Genomic DNA, 19,186 nt, shown 5'->3' on the forward strand with positions numbered 1-19,186 from the left:
GCTATTATTAGCAAAAGTCACGGGCAGGTCATGGGCAATAATGAAAAATTCACGGTAACCTGTGACCTGTCACTGAGCTTTACTAAAAATATCCATGACAAAATAGGGAGCCTGGGCAGCTGTGGGGGGACTGGGAGCTCCAGAGCCCCCATCGCCCCAGGGGCTCAGAGCTCCAGGGTCCTCTTCTGCTGGTGTCTCAGGGCTCTGGGAATTCCCCCTGCTGCCCATGGTGGCCAGGAGTGGCAGGGGTCCCCCCTGCCACCTGGGGTGGCCTGGAGTGGCAGGGGTCTCCCCTGATGCCCACAGTGGCCAGGATCTCCAGGGATCCTCTCTGATGCCTGTGGTGGCTAGGAGCTGCGGAGGGTCCACCTGCCACCCGTGGCACTTGGGGACCCTGCAGCTCCCAGCTGGTGCTGGCTTCCTCCTCAGAAAAGCTGATCAAATTTTCCAGTGGAGCAATTTTCTGTTGGAAAAGGTTGATTTGACAATATCTAAATGTTAAAATTTTCAAGAGAAAATTTTCAAAATATTCCATTTCAACTTTATTGTTTAGATTTTTGTATAATATATGTCAAAACAATATATTTCAATGTTTTGCATAAACATTTAGATAGGGATAAAACAAAATGAAAAATTTTGAGATTTTGACTTTTCATCCTGATTTGGAATTAAATGAAATGTCAAATCTCAGATTTTGTCTGGGGACAGAATTTCCATTATTTTGGCCACTATAATCCTCATAGGATATAATTCTGCTTAATATTGTTAATTTTGGTTGGCCACATTCCTGGAGATTTCATCATACCACAGAGTCTTTAATTACACATTAATCATTAATTTCTGGAGACTCCAGGACAATCCGAGGGTTGAAAACCCTGCTACAGCTGTCAAGTAGGGGGCTTTGGGCCCAATCCAAAGCCTATTGAAGCCAATGAAAAGACACATTAACAAAGGTGTAATGTTCATGGGAGACTACGGGCCTACCCAGGGTGCTTTGCAAGAACGAGGCCCACACACACTGTGAGTTATTGGCTTTAATGAAGGCAAAGTGACACACCCGCAACGGGGACTTTGGGCGTTGCTGTCACGGAGGCAGGGAACCCAGCACACCGAAGCTTAGCTCGGCCTGGGTCAGAGTCTAAGAGCGGGACTGGGAGCATATAGCTATATATACACAATACAAAAGCAACTTATACATATGCAAAAAGGGACTTTTTATAGGCTATGTTTGCCCCTTGGCCAAAGGCCAGGGACTTTTTATGGACGGTGTACGCCCTTTGGCCTAAGGCCATGCAAACTGGTTTCAACCAGTTGAAAGCAAGTTATAACTGGCATGCCGTGTTTTACAATGATTGGCCGCTTAGCAAGCAGGGGCTTTCCACAAGGCCGCCGAGAAAGCGGAAATACCCTAGCTAGGCCGTGACACAGTTTTTCACAGTCCCCTACAAAAGGGCTTTGGATCAGGCACTAAATTTTATTAGTTCGAGATTTATGCTTCACGTGGAGGTCCTGAATGATAAGCAAGATGGCAGTTGTTACATGTACCCATTACATGCACTGTTCAGGTTGCTTGGGATTCTTTTTTAAATACAGGGAGAAGACATACATTTCATAAATATTTGAGAGATGAAACCAAAGAAGGAGAAGAATTATTTAGGATTGCTACAATGGGTTTTAATGATGAGTAATAACATGAAATTAAAAATAGGAAAAATTTGGGATGAATATCAGGGAAAACTTCCTGGCAGTGAGCTCCATTGGAATAACTTTCCATAGGAAAAAACAAAAAATATTATTGAAAAATAGATTGGTTTACATTTGCTATATGCTATTCTATTGGATAATAGTCTGATATTACAAAAATTATACTATCTGTACTTACAACAAATATGGAACAAATATTTCTATAACCTAATAATTATCATCTCCAATCACATAAGTAATAAAAACAATGAGACCTCCAAAAATTATAAAAAAACATATGTTACTCCTCACTATAAAAAATGCCTCTAATTGGAAGAGCAGTTAACCAAGTGTTCCCTTTTAATTACTTCCATTCAAGTCACTGAGTTGTGATTCAGAGAATTATCTTTGTCAAGGTATGTAGATTTAATGGACCAAATTGTGCTCTCATTTACACCTGAACTGCACCAATGAATTTGGTCCTATTCACTGCAGGAATGGCTTCCGGTGGCCCTCTGAGTTACTGTTAATTCATGTCTGAATTGAGTTGAGTCTGGAATTATTTATCAAAAATAAGTTATCTCATGTTAATTCATGTGTTTGCATTTTTAAAGCATATTTGCACTAATCCCCTAGGGATGATTGGCTGACTCCAAACAGGGATGTATGTGAATTTCACTCTATTGCTCCAAAACAATACTTGGAATGTAATTTCATATAAAATTAGGCCTAAGGGGACCAGACGTCCTGTTTTTAAAGGGACAGTCCCATTTGTTGGGACTTTTTCTTATATAGATACCTACTACCCTCCAACCCCAGTCTTATTTTTTCACAGTTGCTGTCTGGCAACCCTAATTAGGCCTAGTCCTGCACATCCAAACTCCCCATGAGGTCAGTGGTGCACCCTCTGGTGCCTGAACACAGGGTTAGAGGAACCTCATTGAGGTCATTAGGAGTTTAGGGTGCACAAGAAATACAGGACTGGACCTTATGTAGCATTAAAATACGATCTTCTCATTGCCATACACAGAGGCTTTTTCTCAATGCTCACACTACTTGACCTTTCAACAGCCTTTGGCACAGCTGTCCATTGTTTGTTACAGATGGCCCATTTACAGGAGTAGCTAGAGTAGTCAGCCCCGCAGTGGAGTGACTCCAATTATTCCTCTCCAGCAGGACCTAGAGACTGATGATGGACAACCGTCTTCTTCTCCAAAGATGCTCATGTGTAGAGACCCATGGGGACCTATCCTATCCCTTCTCCTTCTCTTCAATAACTACATGGGATCCCTGAGAGGGGATAGACCCATGAGAGTCATATTATTATCATAGGATCCTTAATTCCATAGGACAATAAGATGATGTTGTATATGTCAATTTCCATCCACTCAGCTTATATCACTCCACAGATGTCAAATCTCAAGGAGATCAGTATCCGGATGAAGAACAATTGGTCTAAACACTGGTCTGGCAAGACTAGAGAGATAATGGTGAGAGGGGGAAACACTCAGACAGCAAGCTGGGACATTTCCTTCCCTTACTTTGAACGTTTCTGCTCCATGTTCATCAAATTTTGTGTGAAGAAGTCTCTGGTTCTCTTTTTATCCTCACTAAGCCTAGATGATTAGGGTAGCATCAGTGATGAAAAACATCTTCCACCTCTATTTTGCTAGAAACCTTTTCTGCTTTCTCTCAGATGAGGACCTGGTCACAATGATTCAGTATCAGCACCAGACTGGTTTACTGTAACTCATTGTATCTGGTACTGCTGATGGCAACACTAAAGGCTCCAGTTTGGAAGAAAGCAACAGCTCATCACCTTAATGGAAGAGGTCACTGTGAGCATATCCCCCCTGGGTGCTAATCCCCTGGAAGTCTGCTTCCAGGATACAGCAACATCAGCAACTCCATCCAGGACTGCGGCAATCTCTATGGTACAACACAGTTTTACAGAACCCAGGAAGAAGAATGCAAGAGGAGCATTCTCAGTCCAGGGTGTTGTATCTAGCTAGGTGCAGATAGCAACAACAGATTGCAAAAATTTGTACGTTTGCTCTTAGGTGGTTCCTGTAACTACAATTCATAGAATATTAGACTTAGAAGGGACCTCAGGAGGTCATCTAATCCAGCCCCCTGCTCAAAGCAGGACCCATCCCCAAACAGATTTTTGCTCCAGATGGTTCCCTCAAGGATTGAGCTCACAACCCTGGGCTTAGCAGGACAATGCTCAAACCACTGAGCTATCCCCCACAGGATGCACCATAGAAAGTGAGGGTGGAGGAAGGAAAGAGGAGGGAAAGAGGAGGCGAACTAAGAATGTCAGCTCTGTGAAGGAGCAAGGGAATAAAACTTATCTTTGCTCTCACCTAGTTTCCCAAGAATTCTTCAGAGGGTTCAGCCACAAAAAAGGAAGTTCAGCTGTGGAACAGCTTCCAAAGGAGATCAGACAGACTCAGAATCTGACCACCTTTAGGGCACTCTGCCAGCTTTCCCATCATAACCAAACTAGGGACTAATTGCAAATGCAGGGGCAGTATCTGTCTCTGTGTGGTGTGAAAGAAGTAGAAAGCTGACAGATAAGGTAGCAGGAAAAACAATGAGACAGCAAGAACAGCATTGGTAACATGGTCCTGAGAGAAAGCCAGGAGAGAACTTTTTGGGCAGAGTGCTAGCTGAACAGAGGCTTAGAATTGTGAGCAAAGAAACTGCCTCCTGTTGTTTGCTTCCTGCTATGTTTGGAGAAACAGGAGTTTATGTACATTCTTTATAAATAACAGGATTGCATCAAAGAAATATCTATTATCAGTAACTTCTCCTAATGAAAGCAATCTGCAAGACCCTAAATATTGGCTAACCACTCGGGCCAAAAAGGGTACCAATATGTACATACATGGGAAAGATCAGAGGCCTCTATAAAGTCCACTACAGACCTCCCTATGGAGATCTTAATTAGCACATAGATATAACGCTGGTTGATGCTGGGATTAGCTAGACTGCTTGCATCATATGTCCTAATTGCTTAATTCTTGTTCTGTAGAAATCACAGAGTACAATTAAAAACTTTTAAATTTCATGTTTATTAATTTTCATTTCTCTAACATAATAACTTGTCTGTATATTTCAAGGTCAAATATAAAGACTGGAAATCATAACATAGAATACCCATTAACAGAATCACTCCGTAATTTACCTCTTCTGCCACTAAAGGTCAGAAAATATACCATCATTATGAATATAGGAGAAAAAATACTGATAGATCTTCTGAAAAAAAAGTAAAATAGTATGAAGGTAAAATTTAGGTAAGAAAAATATATAAATAAGCATCTGTAGTATAAATGATCTTGGAACCCTTTGCATCCTAACACTAAAGAGAAATCCTATACAACTGTGACTATATTAAAATATAAAGCAGGTTTTGAGCTGAGTGCAGATATTCTGTGAAGGTACAATCTGGGAACAGGCAGGGCCCACTTCAAGATACCACAGCCAAAACATGTAGTTATGTAAAACTTGGTGTAAGTTACAGATAGGCTGTAAGTGATGGATCCTGCAAACATTTACTACTGGAGTGATGTTTACTGCCATGAGTGGTTCCACTGGATTAGATTCATCCTATACTGTCAAAAATAGTGACTCGGGGATATTGGGGAAACACAAGCCATTTTCCCTATTTGGAAGCTTCCAAAACTCGACTTGGGCCCCGGCACAGGGCTGACCTAAACTGAACTTTGATTCAGTGCCACACAGAGGCCACTTCAAGGATGCAGAATTGCTGGGGCACAGTTCTACTCTGGTCACACCTCCTCCCCTTCCTGATCTGCCACTTCCTTCCTCTGGCCCAATCCTGCCATGTCTCTGTCCTGCCCTAAATGGTCAATACAGAGGTGTAAGTGTTCTTCAGCAGGGATACCTTACACCTTCTCTATGACCCCTTTTCATCCGCCTGGGTGGCACAAAGGGGCCACAGGGCAACAATTTATTAGACTCATTGACAGCAATGGGGCTACTCAGGGTAGTAAGCACTACATTTATTAATAGGTGTCGGCTAGACTGAGCCCTCAGGTTGGTAAGAAAATGGATGTAAATGGTAAAGAAGTGTAACGGACTAATTTGGCAGTCAGTGAGCATGCAAAACAAATGTAATGTACACGGTGAGGAGGTGGACAGGAGGAGTCTCGACATCTTTTCTGATCCTCACTTTCCAGAAAATGTTTTGCTGCTTTCAGCATTACAAAGGATTTTCTCTTTTCACCTCTGCTGACAGTTCTGCCTGAACTTGAATGTCTTTTCTTTTCTTTGTTTTTAAATGCAGACTCAAACCAATCTGTAGTGATGGTGATTTAAAATCTATTAAAGGTCTCAGCTGTGAAGCAAAATATACAACACTACAAGGGAAAAGGTGGCCTCTAAAGCCATCTCTACACTGATTAGATCAAAATGTTTCTTTATTTAACAGTGGTGATAAATTACTCGTAACTAATGCATACAGAACTTTAGTAACTATTGTTCCACAGGGTTCAGGATTTTGCCCATAAAGAGTATGGCACCATCCTTAACTACTACCAGCATGAAGGGTCTGTTGACTATAACAGTAACAGGCATAGACATTGGCACTATTTCCACAGTAGAGGCTGCTGAAGCTTCAGTGCCATTCTCATCCACATTCATCATGGCCTGATGGATAGCCTACAAGGAAATCAACAAACATTACTGTTCTGGGTGTGGACTGCAAGCAGGTTTCTGAATATGAGCTTGATTGTTTTTAAAGCAAAAGTGTTGAGAGAAATAACTGCTAAAGAATGAGCAACAGGTGTGAGTGAACCCCACAAACCGAAAGGGCTACTGCAAATCCAGCAAGAAAAATTGGTGATCTGCATAAATCAAAATCACCTCATCCTTAAAAGAAGCCGATCTCATAGTCACTATTTCATACTACTATCGCAAGCACTGGCCCTGATTCTCCTCCCGCTTACCCCAATGTAAATCAGGAACAGCTTCACTGAAGTCAGTGGGGTTACACTAGTGTAAAACCAATGCGAAAGCAGAATTACACCCAGTTGTTTGGCAAATTTATATAATGGAGTAAAAGTTCACAAGTGAGATAAATCAAGAGTGGAAATAAAATAGATTTGAGGGGTACAGATTGTTTTCCTTGCATATGTCTTGTATGTTAACAGCATCAGAAGTTGCATAGATAAAATGGCTTTGGGGCAGAAAAGGACACAAGCTGGTCCTTACCACACTGAGAGACATTTCTAGACCTGGATTCATTAGATTACATCTGTTCATTTGTGGGTGGTTCAGGTTTTCTGTATTGTTTTTTAACAGGAGTTCAGTGTTAACTAATCGAATGTACCTTGCATGTAAGGTATAATTGTAAGGCTGTCAAACTGACAATCCGAATGGACTGAACTTGGATTGAACTATAATGGTCTGCAAGGGGCTGGTACTGAAGCTAACAGGAGCTAAGGGTGCTTCTGTAACTGGGAGAAATTTTTGGACGAAAACTTTTTTCAGTGAAAAACGCAGATTTGGTGACACTGAAATAGTTTGAAAATGCATGCCAAGTTTGACAAATTGTGTGTGTTTAAAAAGATTTTCTAAAAAAAATCAAAAATCAAAACATTTTGATTTTTTCAATTCAAAATGGCTTTTTTGTTTCAAAATCCCCTTCATATTTTTTAATTAAAATGCTGTAAAGAGAAACCAAAGGTTTCATATCTGGTTGAGCGAAATGTTTCAGTCAAACCAGAACAATTATTTCTCACTTCTTGCTTTCTCAAAAATGTTGTTGTGAGTTTGACCTGAAATGATGTTTTCCCCTTGATTTTACTGGCAAACTTCAGAATTGCCAGTATACCAAAGAACCTGTTTTTTGCCCAGCTGTTCGTAGCACCTTATAGAATAGAACCCAGTGTTTTTAACAATGGGAGGGGCAAAGGCAGCTGTGCAGAAGCAGCAGAAACAATGGAAGCTCTGAAAAACAGTACTTTGTACCCCTTTCATATCAAGGGGAAGATGGCCGTGGGGTCTTCTCTGGGAAGTGGGTGAAGGGAGAAAGAGATTTGCTCAAGTGTTCAGTAAGTAAAGTGGCTCCATGCACTGTAAAACTCTGCTGGGCCAAAAATATTGTGTTACAGCATATACAACTGCACAAGCAACCTAGCTAGTTTGGGCTGAATATTCCATCCCTCAGTTCCTGCTTTTCATACAGAGCAAAGCCTTTTTATGTGGGTTTCCCCTAGGAAACATTTGTAAAGATATCAGTTACCATGGATCCATTAAACAGAAAGAAACCTAACTTACCTCTGAAATCTCGTGCCCGTGCTGCCCAGTAATTCCAGACAGGTCAGCTTCATTAGTGAATACTTTTCTGATGCCCAGTCTATAAAGAATTTGTTTTAAGTCAAATCTTCCATGAACAGAGAATCTTGGCAGATATAAATTGGTTGAACTGTCCAAAGAGAAATGCAAGAAAATGGTAAAACATTTCAATCAGATGTCATAGTGCAGGGCAGACTCATTCCTGACAACATAACATGCTGTGGTGATTACTGAGAAATTTGTTTGCATTGTTTCCACTAGTCCATAGAGAAGATTTGACTGAAGACCCATGACAGATTTCCTCAGGTGGGGAACAGGTGGTTTCTGATAAGTAGTATTGGACTTGGAGGAAGGATGGCTTATAGCTAAGGTGCTACCCTGGAATGTGGTAGACCTGGGTTCCATTCCTTGTCACTTAGAATCTCTATGCCTTAGCTTCCTATCTGTTAATTAGGTATAATAGCACTGCTCTGCCTCCCATGGGTGTGGTAAGGATAAATACACTGAGGTCTGAGAGGTGCTCAGAGACTATGGTAATAGGACCTATAAGGATCTAATACAGACAGTTTCAGGACAGCTCTAAGTAATATTGCTAAGTACAATGAGGCTGTGCTCCTGAATTTGACAAGCGCAGAGCATCTGGATTATACCTTCACGCAGCTTTTTTTTCCTCCCCATCCTCCAGGAGATTCCCCATCAAGAACCAGCCACTGAAGTCAATGGGAAGATTCTCATTGACTTCAAAGGACTATAGATCAACCCTCAGGACAGGTCATCTCAATGTCCATAATCAGGAGAACTGTCCAGCAGGCTTTAAAAACAGAATCAAACTTCAGAGCCTGCTGGACCATCTTCCAACCTTCTATTACTGGTACATTGCCAGTGTCCCTTAAGATATCTAAGGTTGTACTGTGTTCCCATTTTTAGGGAAATTTTCCTCCTTAAGGCTCTTAAGCCAAGATTTTCAAAAGCAACTAGTGATTTTGTGCTTGATTTTCAGAAAGTGCTGGGCATTCATCCTCTGAAAATCAATCCCTTGTAAGGTGTCTCTAGCTGGACACCTAAAAAAGCAAGGCACCCAAATTCATGAGTTCCTTTTGAAAATGCTGGTCTTAGCTTAACAATTAAATTAAACCTGTGGGAGGAAAATGAACAAAACAAATTCCAAAGAGAGCAGAAGAATGTGTGGCACCTAATTTATTTAGGAAAAAGCTAACAACAAAGCATATCTGTCTAGTTCATGAATCATATTGTTGGCTCTATGTAAGATTTAGTGGATTTAATGGAAAATGAATACTTCAGTGCTTTCTGTAAAACTAGCCAATGCTCAGTATTTCTGCATTTTTTTCTCACTGTCCCACTGTCTCTAGTTTTTCCGGAGTTAGTTCTAGCATCTACAGTGGGAAGCACTAGCCATTTGATAGCACGTGAGAACATGTCTTAAGTTAGATGCTAGGATTGTTATTAGCTAATAGTGCTAGTGGAGGTGCAATAGACTCTTTCCTGATTGCTGATCTCTTCCCTTTTCCTGGTTTTTTTTCGGCAGAAGGTGCTGACTGCTTCCCTATTAATGATGCAACTGTCGTGGGCCATTTTTATCCTGCCATTATATAGAATAACCCATTCCACCTGTCCCCATCTACTGCTAATGTGAGAGGAAAGAAGAATATAGCACACACACAGCCTTAGGAAGAGAGGAGTAGACACTGGGGCACATAACAAATTGCTCACATGTTAAGCAGGGACCTTGCTATACATAAGGGTAATACTCTGTGCTTCTATACCTTCCGTCCCACAATCTCAAAGGGGTGACCAGATAGCAAGTGTTAAAAATCGGGATGGGGGCAGGGAGATAATAGTTGCCAGTAACAAAGCCTCTAATATCAGGATGTCTGGTCACTCTAATCTCAACAATAATGAACATTTCTCACAATACTCCTGTGAGTGGCATCAACCCATTCTGCAGGTGGGAAACTGAGGCACATAGAGGTCAAGTGACTGACCAAGATCACACAGAAACTTGGTGTCTGATCTAGGAATAGAATCCCGAGCTCCTGAATCTCTAGTCCTGAGATTTAACCATAGGGCAACCCCTTCTTCCCTGAATGTAACCTACTGAAATGGCCTGAAGTACACTGCTCCCAGCTGCATGCAATTCTACGTTATCTCCATATATTTATTCAGACCAGAAACACCTCTACCCTGATATAACGCTGCCCTTGGGAGCCAAAAAATCTTACCGCATTATAGGTGAAATCGCGTTATATTGAACTTGCTTTGATCCGCCAGAGTGCGCAGCCTCCTCACGCCCCCCCCCCCCAGAGCACTGCTTTACTGCGTTATATCTGAATTTGTGTTATATCGAGTCACATTATATCAGGGCAGAGGTGTTCATTGAACTGGACTGTGCAAAAGTTCTTCACTGAAACCAGGCATAACTCAGCTGGGTTTATGAAAGTCAAATGACCTCCCCTTGGAAGCTCTCTTCACTACCACAGTAGAACAGGACCCAAGGAGTTCCAACTGTATTACTGCTAAACAGAAAAACAGGTAGGTAGCCTACTCCCCTGGAGGCCCTTAAGTGGGTTTGATTTAGGGAGTGAACGAATTTATTACACCTTGCCAAAGATGCAAAATGGACCAAACCAACTGCTCTGAAGACTCTGTGGAGAGAAAGAAGAGGTTTACTGGTCCTCGGTTTGCATGAGTGCCAAACTCCAGTGAATTTCAGTGAGTGAACATGTCCACACAAAGCCAGCTCGTTGGGTCTCTAATAATGAGGTCTTTCTATACTACAAACCATAGAACTCCACTGCTGCTTTATAAGTAGATTATTCCAGTTTTGGAAAAGGTAAGAACATTTTGCTTAGTTCTTTGTCTGCCAATACTAAGGCAGCTCCTCTTTGCACAATTCATGTTTATTTGACAGGGATAACACCACTGACATTTTGGTTAAGTTGTTTCATTACCCGGTACTGATTTTAGGAACAATCATGAGCATTGGGGCTGAAACTAGTAGTGTGGGGGGTGTTGCTGCACCTCCTGGCTTGAAGTAGTAAACTAACAACCCAAACACATGGTTTCTGCACCCCCACTATAAAAATTGTACCAGCACCACTTTTCATGAGGATCCTCCTGTTGGTAGAGCTAGATTAAATTTTTACATTTTTGAAGTTTCAATGAAAAATAGTTCACTTTTCAGTGAAAGTTTTTGTGAAAAAGTGTTGCCATGTTTCAAAAAGCTCCTCCAGCTAGTCAACATAAAGAACTGTAAACTGTGTATTTAATTTAATTCATTTCCTTGTCTTAAAGCTGGAGTTTGGTAATCTAAGGCAGTGTTGTTCAGCATTCAGCCTGCTTGGTGCATTTATGTGGACATTCTTACTCTCCAAAATGAAAGGCCCTGGGTCCGCCAACAGGCACATGCTTAATTTCATGCACATTAGCAGTCCCATTGTAAACAGGCAAGAAGCCAAGCACATTTTCAGCACTGGAACCTAAATTTGCCCTTTTCAAAGTGAGTTAAAATTCTAGCTCTCATGGTTGCAAAGATCATATAACGTGAATATAATAAATGAAATGCCATCTTCTTGGATCTGCCAGTAGCCTGAAACAAAAGCTGCCACAGGGAGGGAAATGCAAAAGGGGAAAAAATGAGATAAAGGGAGAACAACAGACTACAGAGAAAGGCACATAGGAAAGCAAAAGAAACAAAATGCAGAAATGGCAGTGGTCCTAAAGGGAAGCAGATTTTCACATTGAGTGATACAGAATGTGACAATAGGATATTGAACAGATAACATGTCCTAGGCTTGGTCTACACTACAGACTTATGTCAGTGTAACTATATCACTCAGGGGTGCTATGTCGACAGGAGGGCTTCTCCCATCAATATAGCTACCACCTCTTGGGGAGGTCGAGTATCTACACTGACAGGAAAAGCTCTCCCTTTGGCATAGATAGCGTCTTCACTACACTACAGTGGTGCAGCTGTATCAATGCAGTGCTATACGTGTAGACAAGCCCTGGAAAATAACTAAACAAGTTAACTACATAAAGGCCATATACTAGTCTTGATCTTTATGCATTAACCTCACTGAGGGTAGCACATTAATTCTAATGCTGTACCACAGCCAGGGGATCATAGTTAAAAATACAATCATCCTTCCCCACGAATTTGTCTGACACTCTTGATCTAAAGGGACTGCCTGCCACCAGAATTGAGAGCTGAAAGATTTTACCTTTCTGAAAGTAATTTTCTCCATTTAGTCAGACTTTCACATGACAAGCCATTCTCCAACTTCCTCATTTGTCCTTCATCAGGCAGAATAAAATATGCTTTAATGCTTTCTTCCTTATAATCCATTTGCACCACGGTGCTAGACAGCTGGGCATCATAGGCACGTTTGCACATGCCCATCCGGAACATCATAGGGACTTTAACAACTGTGTTTCCATCCACAAAGAAGTCATCCTCTTTAGTGTACTTTGGATTGAAAGTTTTATTCCAGGTGGCTTATGATTCAAAGAAAGAGAGAGTTAGTGGATGTTCTGGGAACAAGCAACCATCCTTAGTTGGCATTAACTGCAGTAGCTGTATTTGCCTTCAGAGCTACACCAATTCACACTAACTGAGGATCTGTCCCTAAACGTATAAATTAGAATAACTCAACTGTAATATGCTCATGGGAGGGTTGGGTTGGGAGTGGTTTAAACTTACCCAGAAGCTGTTCTGTAGTAAAAGGATGGTGCTTTCATATACCCCAATGCCTGTCCTCATGCCAGAAGGAATTGCCAGACTATTCGCAGGGAGGAGGCTTAATACATTCCCCAGTGTCCTAGCACAGGATATGAGTTGATCCTGCACGTCTGACAGCAATTTTCAACTGACACCAAGCAGCATGAAAGCTGGAGTAAACATCTCTTGCCACCACATTGGCTGGGTAGCACACCAACATTTTAAACACCCTCCAAAACCTAATTTGGATGGGAAAAGCCATAAGTAGACTGTGCCCTGCTCTCATCTCTAAGAAACACCCTCACAACCTCCCCTCATCTCAGTCAGGTTTAGGTGCGGGACAAGGTAGAGGAGTTTTCAGCCCAACTGATCCCTTTCTTTCACTTGGATGAAGTCCATAAAAGATCCTTTGTTCAAGGGAATGGACTTCAGCCAAGTGGAAGAAAGGGATCGTTTGGGCTGAAGACTCCTCTACCTAGTCCCACACCTAAACCAGATTGAGGTGAGGGTGTTTCTTAGAGATGGGAGCAAGGCCCAATCTACTGATGGCTTTTCCCATCCAAATTAGGTTTTGGGGGATGTTTTAAATGTTGGTCTGCTACCCAGCCAATGTGGTGGCAGATGTTTACTCCAGCTTTCATGCTGCTCAGTGAAAACCCTCTTGCAAAATGTACTGGGCAAGCAGAAAACGTGGGATTTTCAAACGCTAATAGCTTGGTCAAAACAAAACCAATCTTTTCTGAAGCGCTCAAAGTGTTTTCAGAGAAGTGTCTTCTTCTTGGTGAGAAGAAATTCCAAGCCAAAATCCAACTATTCACCCTCATTCACTGCATCCATAGAGCTGTTAACAAACAACTAGAAAAATAACAAAACATTGCAATGATGTTTCTTGTAATACAGAAGTAAATTGTTCCCTGTCCTGCCAACCCTATGTACTAAAAAACAGTTGATCTATTAATCAGTCTTGCTTAGACTTTCCCAACTGATGTATTTTTCAGAAAGTACTGAATAACTGAAAACAGAGCATTAGAATGCATTCACATGCTTCCACTGTAACGCTGTATGTTCCCACCAGATAATGTTTAATATCTATAACTTCCTTTTCTTTGTATAATGCATATATATATATATACATGCCAAAAATGCACCCCTTTCTTGTAATTATAAGCGAGATACCTTGAGTTCTAGTCCCACCTCAGACATTGCCCTTAATGATACTAAAATAGTGTGTGTTAATGCCTAGATATATGGTGATGGGAGCCTTAAAAATACCTCAGTGACATTAGCTCGTAATAAATCTTGTTTAACTGAATTATTGAAGCGACTAATCTCATCAAACTAAAGATGGTCCCAAGTGAAGCAGGTTAAAAACTGGCATTTCTGTCCTGCAGGAAAATTCTGATATTTTCTTGCCAAATCAAGACAATGCCAAAATATCAAAAACAGTGGAATGCAAAGTTCTGAAACATTTAGATTCAGAATTGTTGAAATGTCTCATTTTCATATTTCTGATCAAAATTAAATGTTTCAGTATTCCTGAATCAAAATGTTTCATTTTGGTATGTTGAACCTCAAAATATTTCTTTTTATGATGGTTCTACAATTAATCTGTGTCCTTTGAGCTGCTGCAATGTCTCATGGGAGCTGTAATTCATGTGCCCTGTGCCCCTATTCTCCTCTATGGGCTAGGCTCCCTAGCTGGACTACAACTCCCACAGGCACTGTGGCAGCTCAGGCAAACAGAGATTAATGTGCAATTGATCTGAAATGAAATGTTTTGATTTAGTTTCACAAACCAAAATGTTTTGATTCAGGTTAACCTAACACAAAATGAAATATTTAATTTAGATTTTCCAGATGAAAAATCAAAAAATTTAGGCAACAATCAAAAATTTTCACAGAAATTTTTGATTTTGTAGCAAACTGCATTTTCCATTTAAAATAAAACAGATGGAAAATTCCTGACCAACTCTAATCCTAAACCCCAAAATTCAGATCTGGATCTGGACTGCAAATTCCTCAGAGTTCATCCAGAAATGCCTCCTTTATGACTACTAGCCTTAGCAGCTCTTCCTAATTCAGAACAATGAATCTGCATTTATGAGCTGTTGGATGCAGTCTGCCATCATACAAAATGTCACGAAGAACAGAGGATACTGTAAGTAAGAGTTGACAATTTTCCATCTAACTGTTTTTCATGGAAAATCAAGGTTTTGACTAGAACCTTTTTTATAAAAAATCGTTGCTTTCTGGGGAAAGTTTTGTGGAACAACTGAATCCCTGAACACCAAAATATTTTGGTATTTGATATTTCACTGAAAAGTTATTACAATTTTCTTCATAAACCAATCCCTATTTTCTGATCAGCTCTAAGTCTAAATTACACTTTGCTTCTCAATTAAAGTACATGGGCAGCACAATTATCCTGCTGGGTAAAATTGGTCTGGTTGACTAAACCCTGGACTGAGAACAAAGTCCTCTGGAATTCTAATCCCTCCTCCAACCCTGAGTCACTCTGAGGCCTTGTGCAAATAATTTCATCTCTACCTTTTGTTTCCTCAGCTATAAAACTGGCATAGTACGAGTTACATAGTACTTAAGGGTGTCATTATTATTAATTAATGCTTGTATGGGGCTTTCAAGATATAAAGTGCAAAGCATTATTCTTTTAAAGAGGAGAAAATTGCTACATTGTGACTGTAAGCTTCTCCATAAACGGTGTAGCCACAAACATGATGTATGTAATTTTAGAGTAAGTCTGTCTGTTAAAAGAAGGCTCCAATTTTTGTACTGTCAGGTCAGAGCCCCTGGACTCTTCTTTAACACGGCAGAAGTATTACCTTGTCATGTTTTAGGGAAATTCCATAGTGAATCACAACATTTTTTGATAAGTCACAGGCCCAAATCCTGATATGCTCAGGCAGCTATTACTTGCTGCTTACTTGGACAAAATTCCTACTGGTTTCATACACAGCTTTGGTTAAAAACTGAATAACGATGTCAGAATTTGGCAGACAGATTGCATATTGGGGACATTCATTAATCCTTCCCTTCTCCTCCATCCAAACCCAGATATGCCTGTGCTGCCCCTCCTCTTAGCAGGGCACTTTTCAAGGAGGTCTTGCCTCTGCAATTCTTCACAATGCTCCAGGGACAAAAGGAAACCCAGAGCTTGCCCTTTCCAGTGGGTTGGACAATAATTCCTTGCTGGACTATGAGGGCAAGTAAAATGAGATAATTTTTTGGGGGGGAGTGGGGAGAACATGCTCACTATCTAAGCCCCCAGGCAAAGAAGAGGAGTAGCAAATCATCTGGTGAAACCCTCAGTGCAGTGCAAGTTAGCATGCCGCCAAGCCTCCATCCTCAGACAACAACTCAATGTAAGCTACAATGTACTGTGGAAAAGGGAGAAGAGACATCAGGACTGCGGGGGGAATAATCACATGGTACAGAGGATGGAACAGCCATTAAATGTTATGTCAGACTTTATAAAAGCTTCTAAAATTTCAGATTCTTCTCCAAACCAAACCTAGCCTCTGATCCATTCAATGTTTTAGCCCATTGTTATTTTCCATGTGGAAGCAATGGCAGCAATAGTTTGGATTTTAAGAGTAATTCTTCACAATTTCTTTAAAATCAAAAAGAAATGGAGTTTGTCTCAGGGCATAATCGTCAATTCATAGCAAACATTTTACAGAGAGAGGCATTTAAAGTGGAAGACAGGATCTACACATACAAAATATTGGGGGTGCTGGGTATTCATTTCAGAAATGGAATTGAACATAGTGGCTAGGGGCATCTCTACTTTTAAATAAATATGCAGTTTAGAACATATGTGACAGCTGTACCTTCATACGTGCAATGGAGAAGAGTTTAGTTCCTATATTATTTTCAGTGAATATTTTTTTCTTATTATTATAATGTATGATATTGTACTAAACTTATGGCTAAACCCTTCAAATCTATGTAACTTCTACTTCCATAGCTGTTTGATTTTCAGAGTGGGCAGAACCCACACTTTTGTTATTGTTGTCCACTGTTAAGATTGGAAGGAAAGCCTGATACCTGCTAACTAAAAGCCTGTCTTGAAAATGCTATTTGGGAGATGAGTAAAGATCTTGAAACTAGAGAGGACAGATAAAAACTGGCCTTCCTTAAAGTGGGGAAGAGGGATATGGATATGGAAGGACAAAGAAACATAGAATCATAGAGTTAGAAGAGCCCATAAGGGTCATCTAAGCTGACCCCCTGCCAAGATGCAGGATTTGGATGGTTTTTTTAAACACAAAACAAATGGCTATCCAGCCTCCTTTTGAAAATCTCCAGTGAAGAAGCTTCCACACCCTCCTGAGGCAGTCTGTTCCATTGTCCTGCTGTTCTACAGTTAGGAATTTTTTCCTGAGATTTAATCTAAATCTGCTAAATGGTACTTTGAACCGATTGCCTCTTGTCCTGCCCTCTGTGGCAAGACAGAACAACTTTATTTCATCTTTTTTATGGCAGCCTTTCAAGTGAATCAATTGAACTAGATTCAAACTAGTTTTACCGCTCTACAGCTAATCCTTCAAAGATTTACACAAATGCATTGATGTAATTGAAAAACAAAGGGAAAATGTCTTTTCTGAGAAGGAGTGGGTCAACATTTGAAAAACTTTGACCAGCTCAATAGCTGGTTACAAACCAAGGGGTAACATTTCCAAAAACTTCACTGACATTGTTCATATTTTTTAAATTAATTTCAAAATTTAGAAGTCAAGACAACTGGTATGAATAAAGAGACTCACATGTGCAAACACTGGCACAACTGGGGGCCCTAGTCAGGTTTCAGAATGTGATAAAAGGTATAATCAGTTACTTTAGTTTCAAAGAGGTGGGCTTTGAGGAGAAGCAGGAGTTCTGTTATATACCTGCCTCTGTGTGTTTGCTGCTGCTGGGACAGAATAAAGAATTTTCCACTCAGCAAGATGTCTGGGTATCTTACAGCATTTTGCAAACTGCACTGTAAATCCACTTATCAGAAATTTTCATAGCATTTGTCAAGGGTGCCAATTCAGGAAAGCACTTAAGCAATGAGTCCTACTGACTTCATTGGGGTCTATGTATATGATTAAGTGTTTTGTTGAACAGGGATGCTCTCCTGAATTTGGTACCTGTGTGAATGTATAGTTTACGTACCCTTTCATCAGAAAAAAAGATTAATTTTTTACTAATTTTTTTTATCAGCTCTGGCTTTGATCAGAAAATAGGGAAAAAATCACCAAAATTTTGTCAAAAAAACCAGTCAACACTTTCAATCAGAAAATTATTTTCAATGAAAATGTGTTGACCAGCTCTATTCATAATTAACACTGTGAATAAAAGGTCTATTGTGAAGCAGGTAGTGATTCCCCCTCCAAAAATAGTACTCAAAAGGGAATGGTGAAGCCTAGAGTTGGCACAAGGATAGCCAAATGACCTGAGGCAAGATGTCCTATGATTTTGTCTTACCCTTAAGGTAAACATAACTAAGAAGAAGAATTTCAGTAGTTGGATCTAGATTATTGAGTAGGTTGATAATTTTCCCGTGTGTTTTTTTCTCTATGTAATTATTGATCTTCTGCTGAGCTGGTCTGACGTTCTTGAAGTTTTCTGGGAAAGCTTCTCCACTGTAAAAGTTTTTTATATCATTTAAAAATTGTTGTTGCAGTTTCAGCTGGTCTTTCACAAACAGCACATTCCCCATATCCAGCTCGAAGTTAGCATTCTGGCGATTTAGTGACTGCATGAGCTGATGGAAACCTTCATGTATCTCTCCTTGCTGGATCTCATTTGGTTTAAAGTGGAGCACTCTAAAAATCTCTTGCAGTGTCTCTGATTTAGCAGCCAGGGACAGCATTGCAAAGGCAGTGGATACGCTTATGGGAGAAAAGATCACATTCTTGTTGTTTCTCTGAGAAGAAGCCTCCTTATAAAAATTAAATGCAAACTGACAAATGCTTCTCTCTACTTTATGACCCAGCATATTTTCGTTTGCTGGACCTATTTGGTTTCTGTTTCCACCCTGGTAATTTTCAGTGCTGTTGTTGTAGTTAGAATTCTGTTGGCAAGGTCTTTCACCATGAATCCCAGCAATCAAAAAACACAGGTAAAAGATTGACTTCATTTTTCTAAGATTCTGTAAGAAAAAAACATATTTGGTGTACAAATCTTAATAATTTTCAACATATGCTCACCAACAGAAAGGAATTGTTTAAGAATCTGAACATACTATGAAGGAGGCATGGAAGCAGTGACCACTCATAGACTCATAGACTCTAGGACTGGAAGGGACCTCAAGAGGTCATCGAGTCCAGTCCCCTGCCCTCATGGCAGGACCAAATACTGTCTAGACCATCCCTAACAGACATTTATCTAACCTACTCTTAAATATCTCCAGAGATGGAGATTCCACAACTTCCCTAG

At 40.4% G+C, this 19,186-nt stretch overlaps 2 protein-coding genes across 4 annotated transcripts in view; both read right to left on the minus strand.

Moving 5' to 3' along the window:
* The window catches only part of LOC127051761 (alpha-1-antiproteinase 2-like), a 298,892-nt gene that overhangs the window by 137,668 nt on the left and 142,038 nt on the right, over positions 1 to 19,186 (minus strand). The window lies entirely within an intron of this gene.
* LOC127051758 (alpha-1-antitrypsin-like) overlaps positions 4,803 to 19,186 on the minus strand; it is a 135,411-nt gene continuing 121,027 nt past the window's right edge. For all 3 annotated transcript variants that reach the window (XM_050954477.1, XM_050954479.1, XM_050954480.1), the window contains 4 exons: positions 18,233 to 18,899; positions 12,249 to 12,522; positions 7,990 to 8,137; positions 4,803 to 6,369 (listed from right to left, as the gene is read on the minus strand). In XM_050954477.1, the coding sequence (XP_050810434.1) occupies positions 6,184 to 6,369; positions 7,990 to 8,137; positions 12,249 to 12,522; positions 18,233 to 18,899 (1,275 nt within the window). In that variant the 3' untranslated portion in view covers positions 4,803 to 6,183. The remainder of the gene's footprint in view (positions 6,370 to 7,989; positions 8,138 to 12,248; positions 12,523 to 18,232; positions 18,900 to 19,186) is intronic.

The sequence above is a fragment of the Gopherus flavomarginatus genome, chromosome 5, assembly GCF_025201925.1.
Source record: "Gopherus flavomarginatus isolate rGopFla2 chromosome 5, rGopFla2.mat.asm, whole genome shotgun sequence".
In the NCBI taxonomy this organism is placed as follows: Eukaryota; Metazoa; Chordata; order Testudines; family Testudinidae; genus Gopherus; species Gopherus flavomarginatus.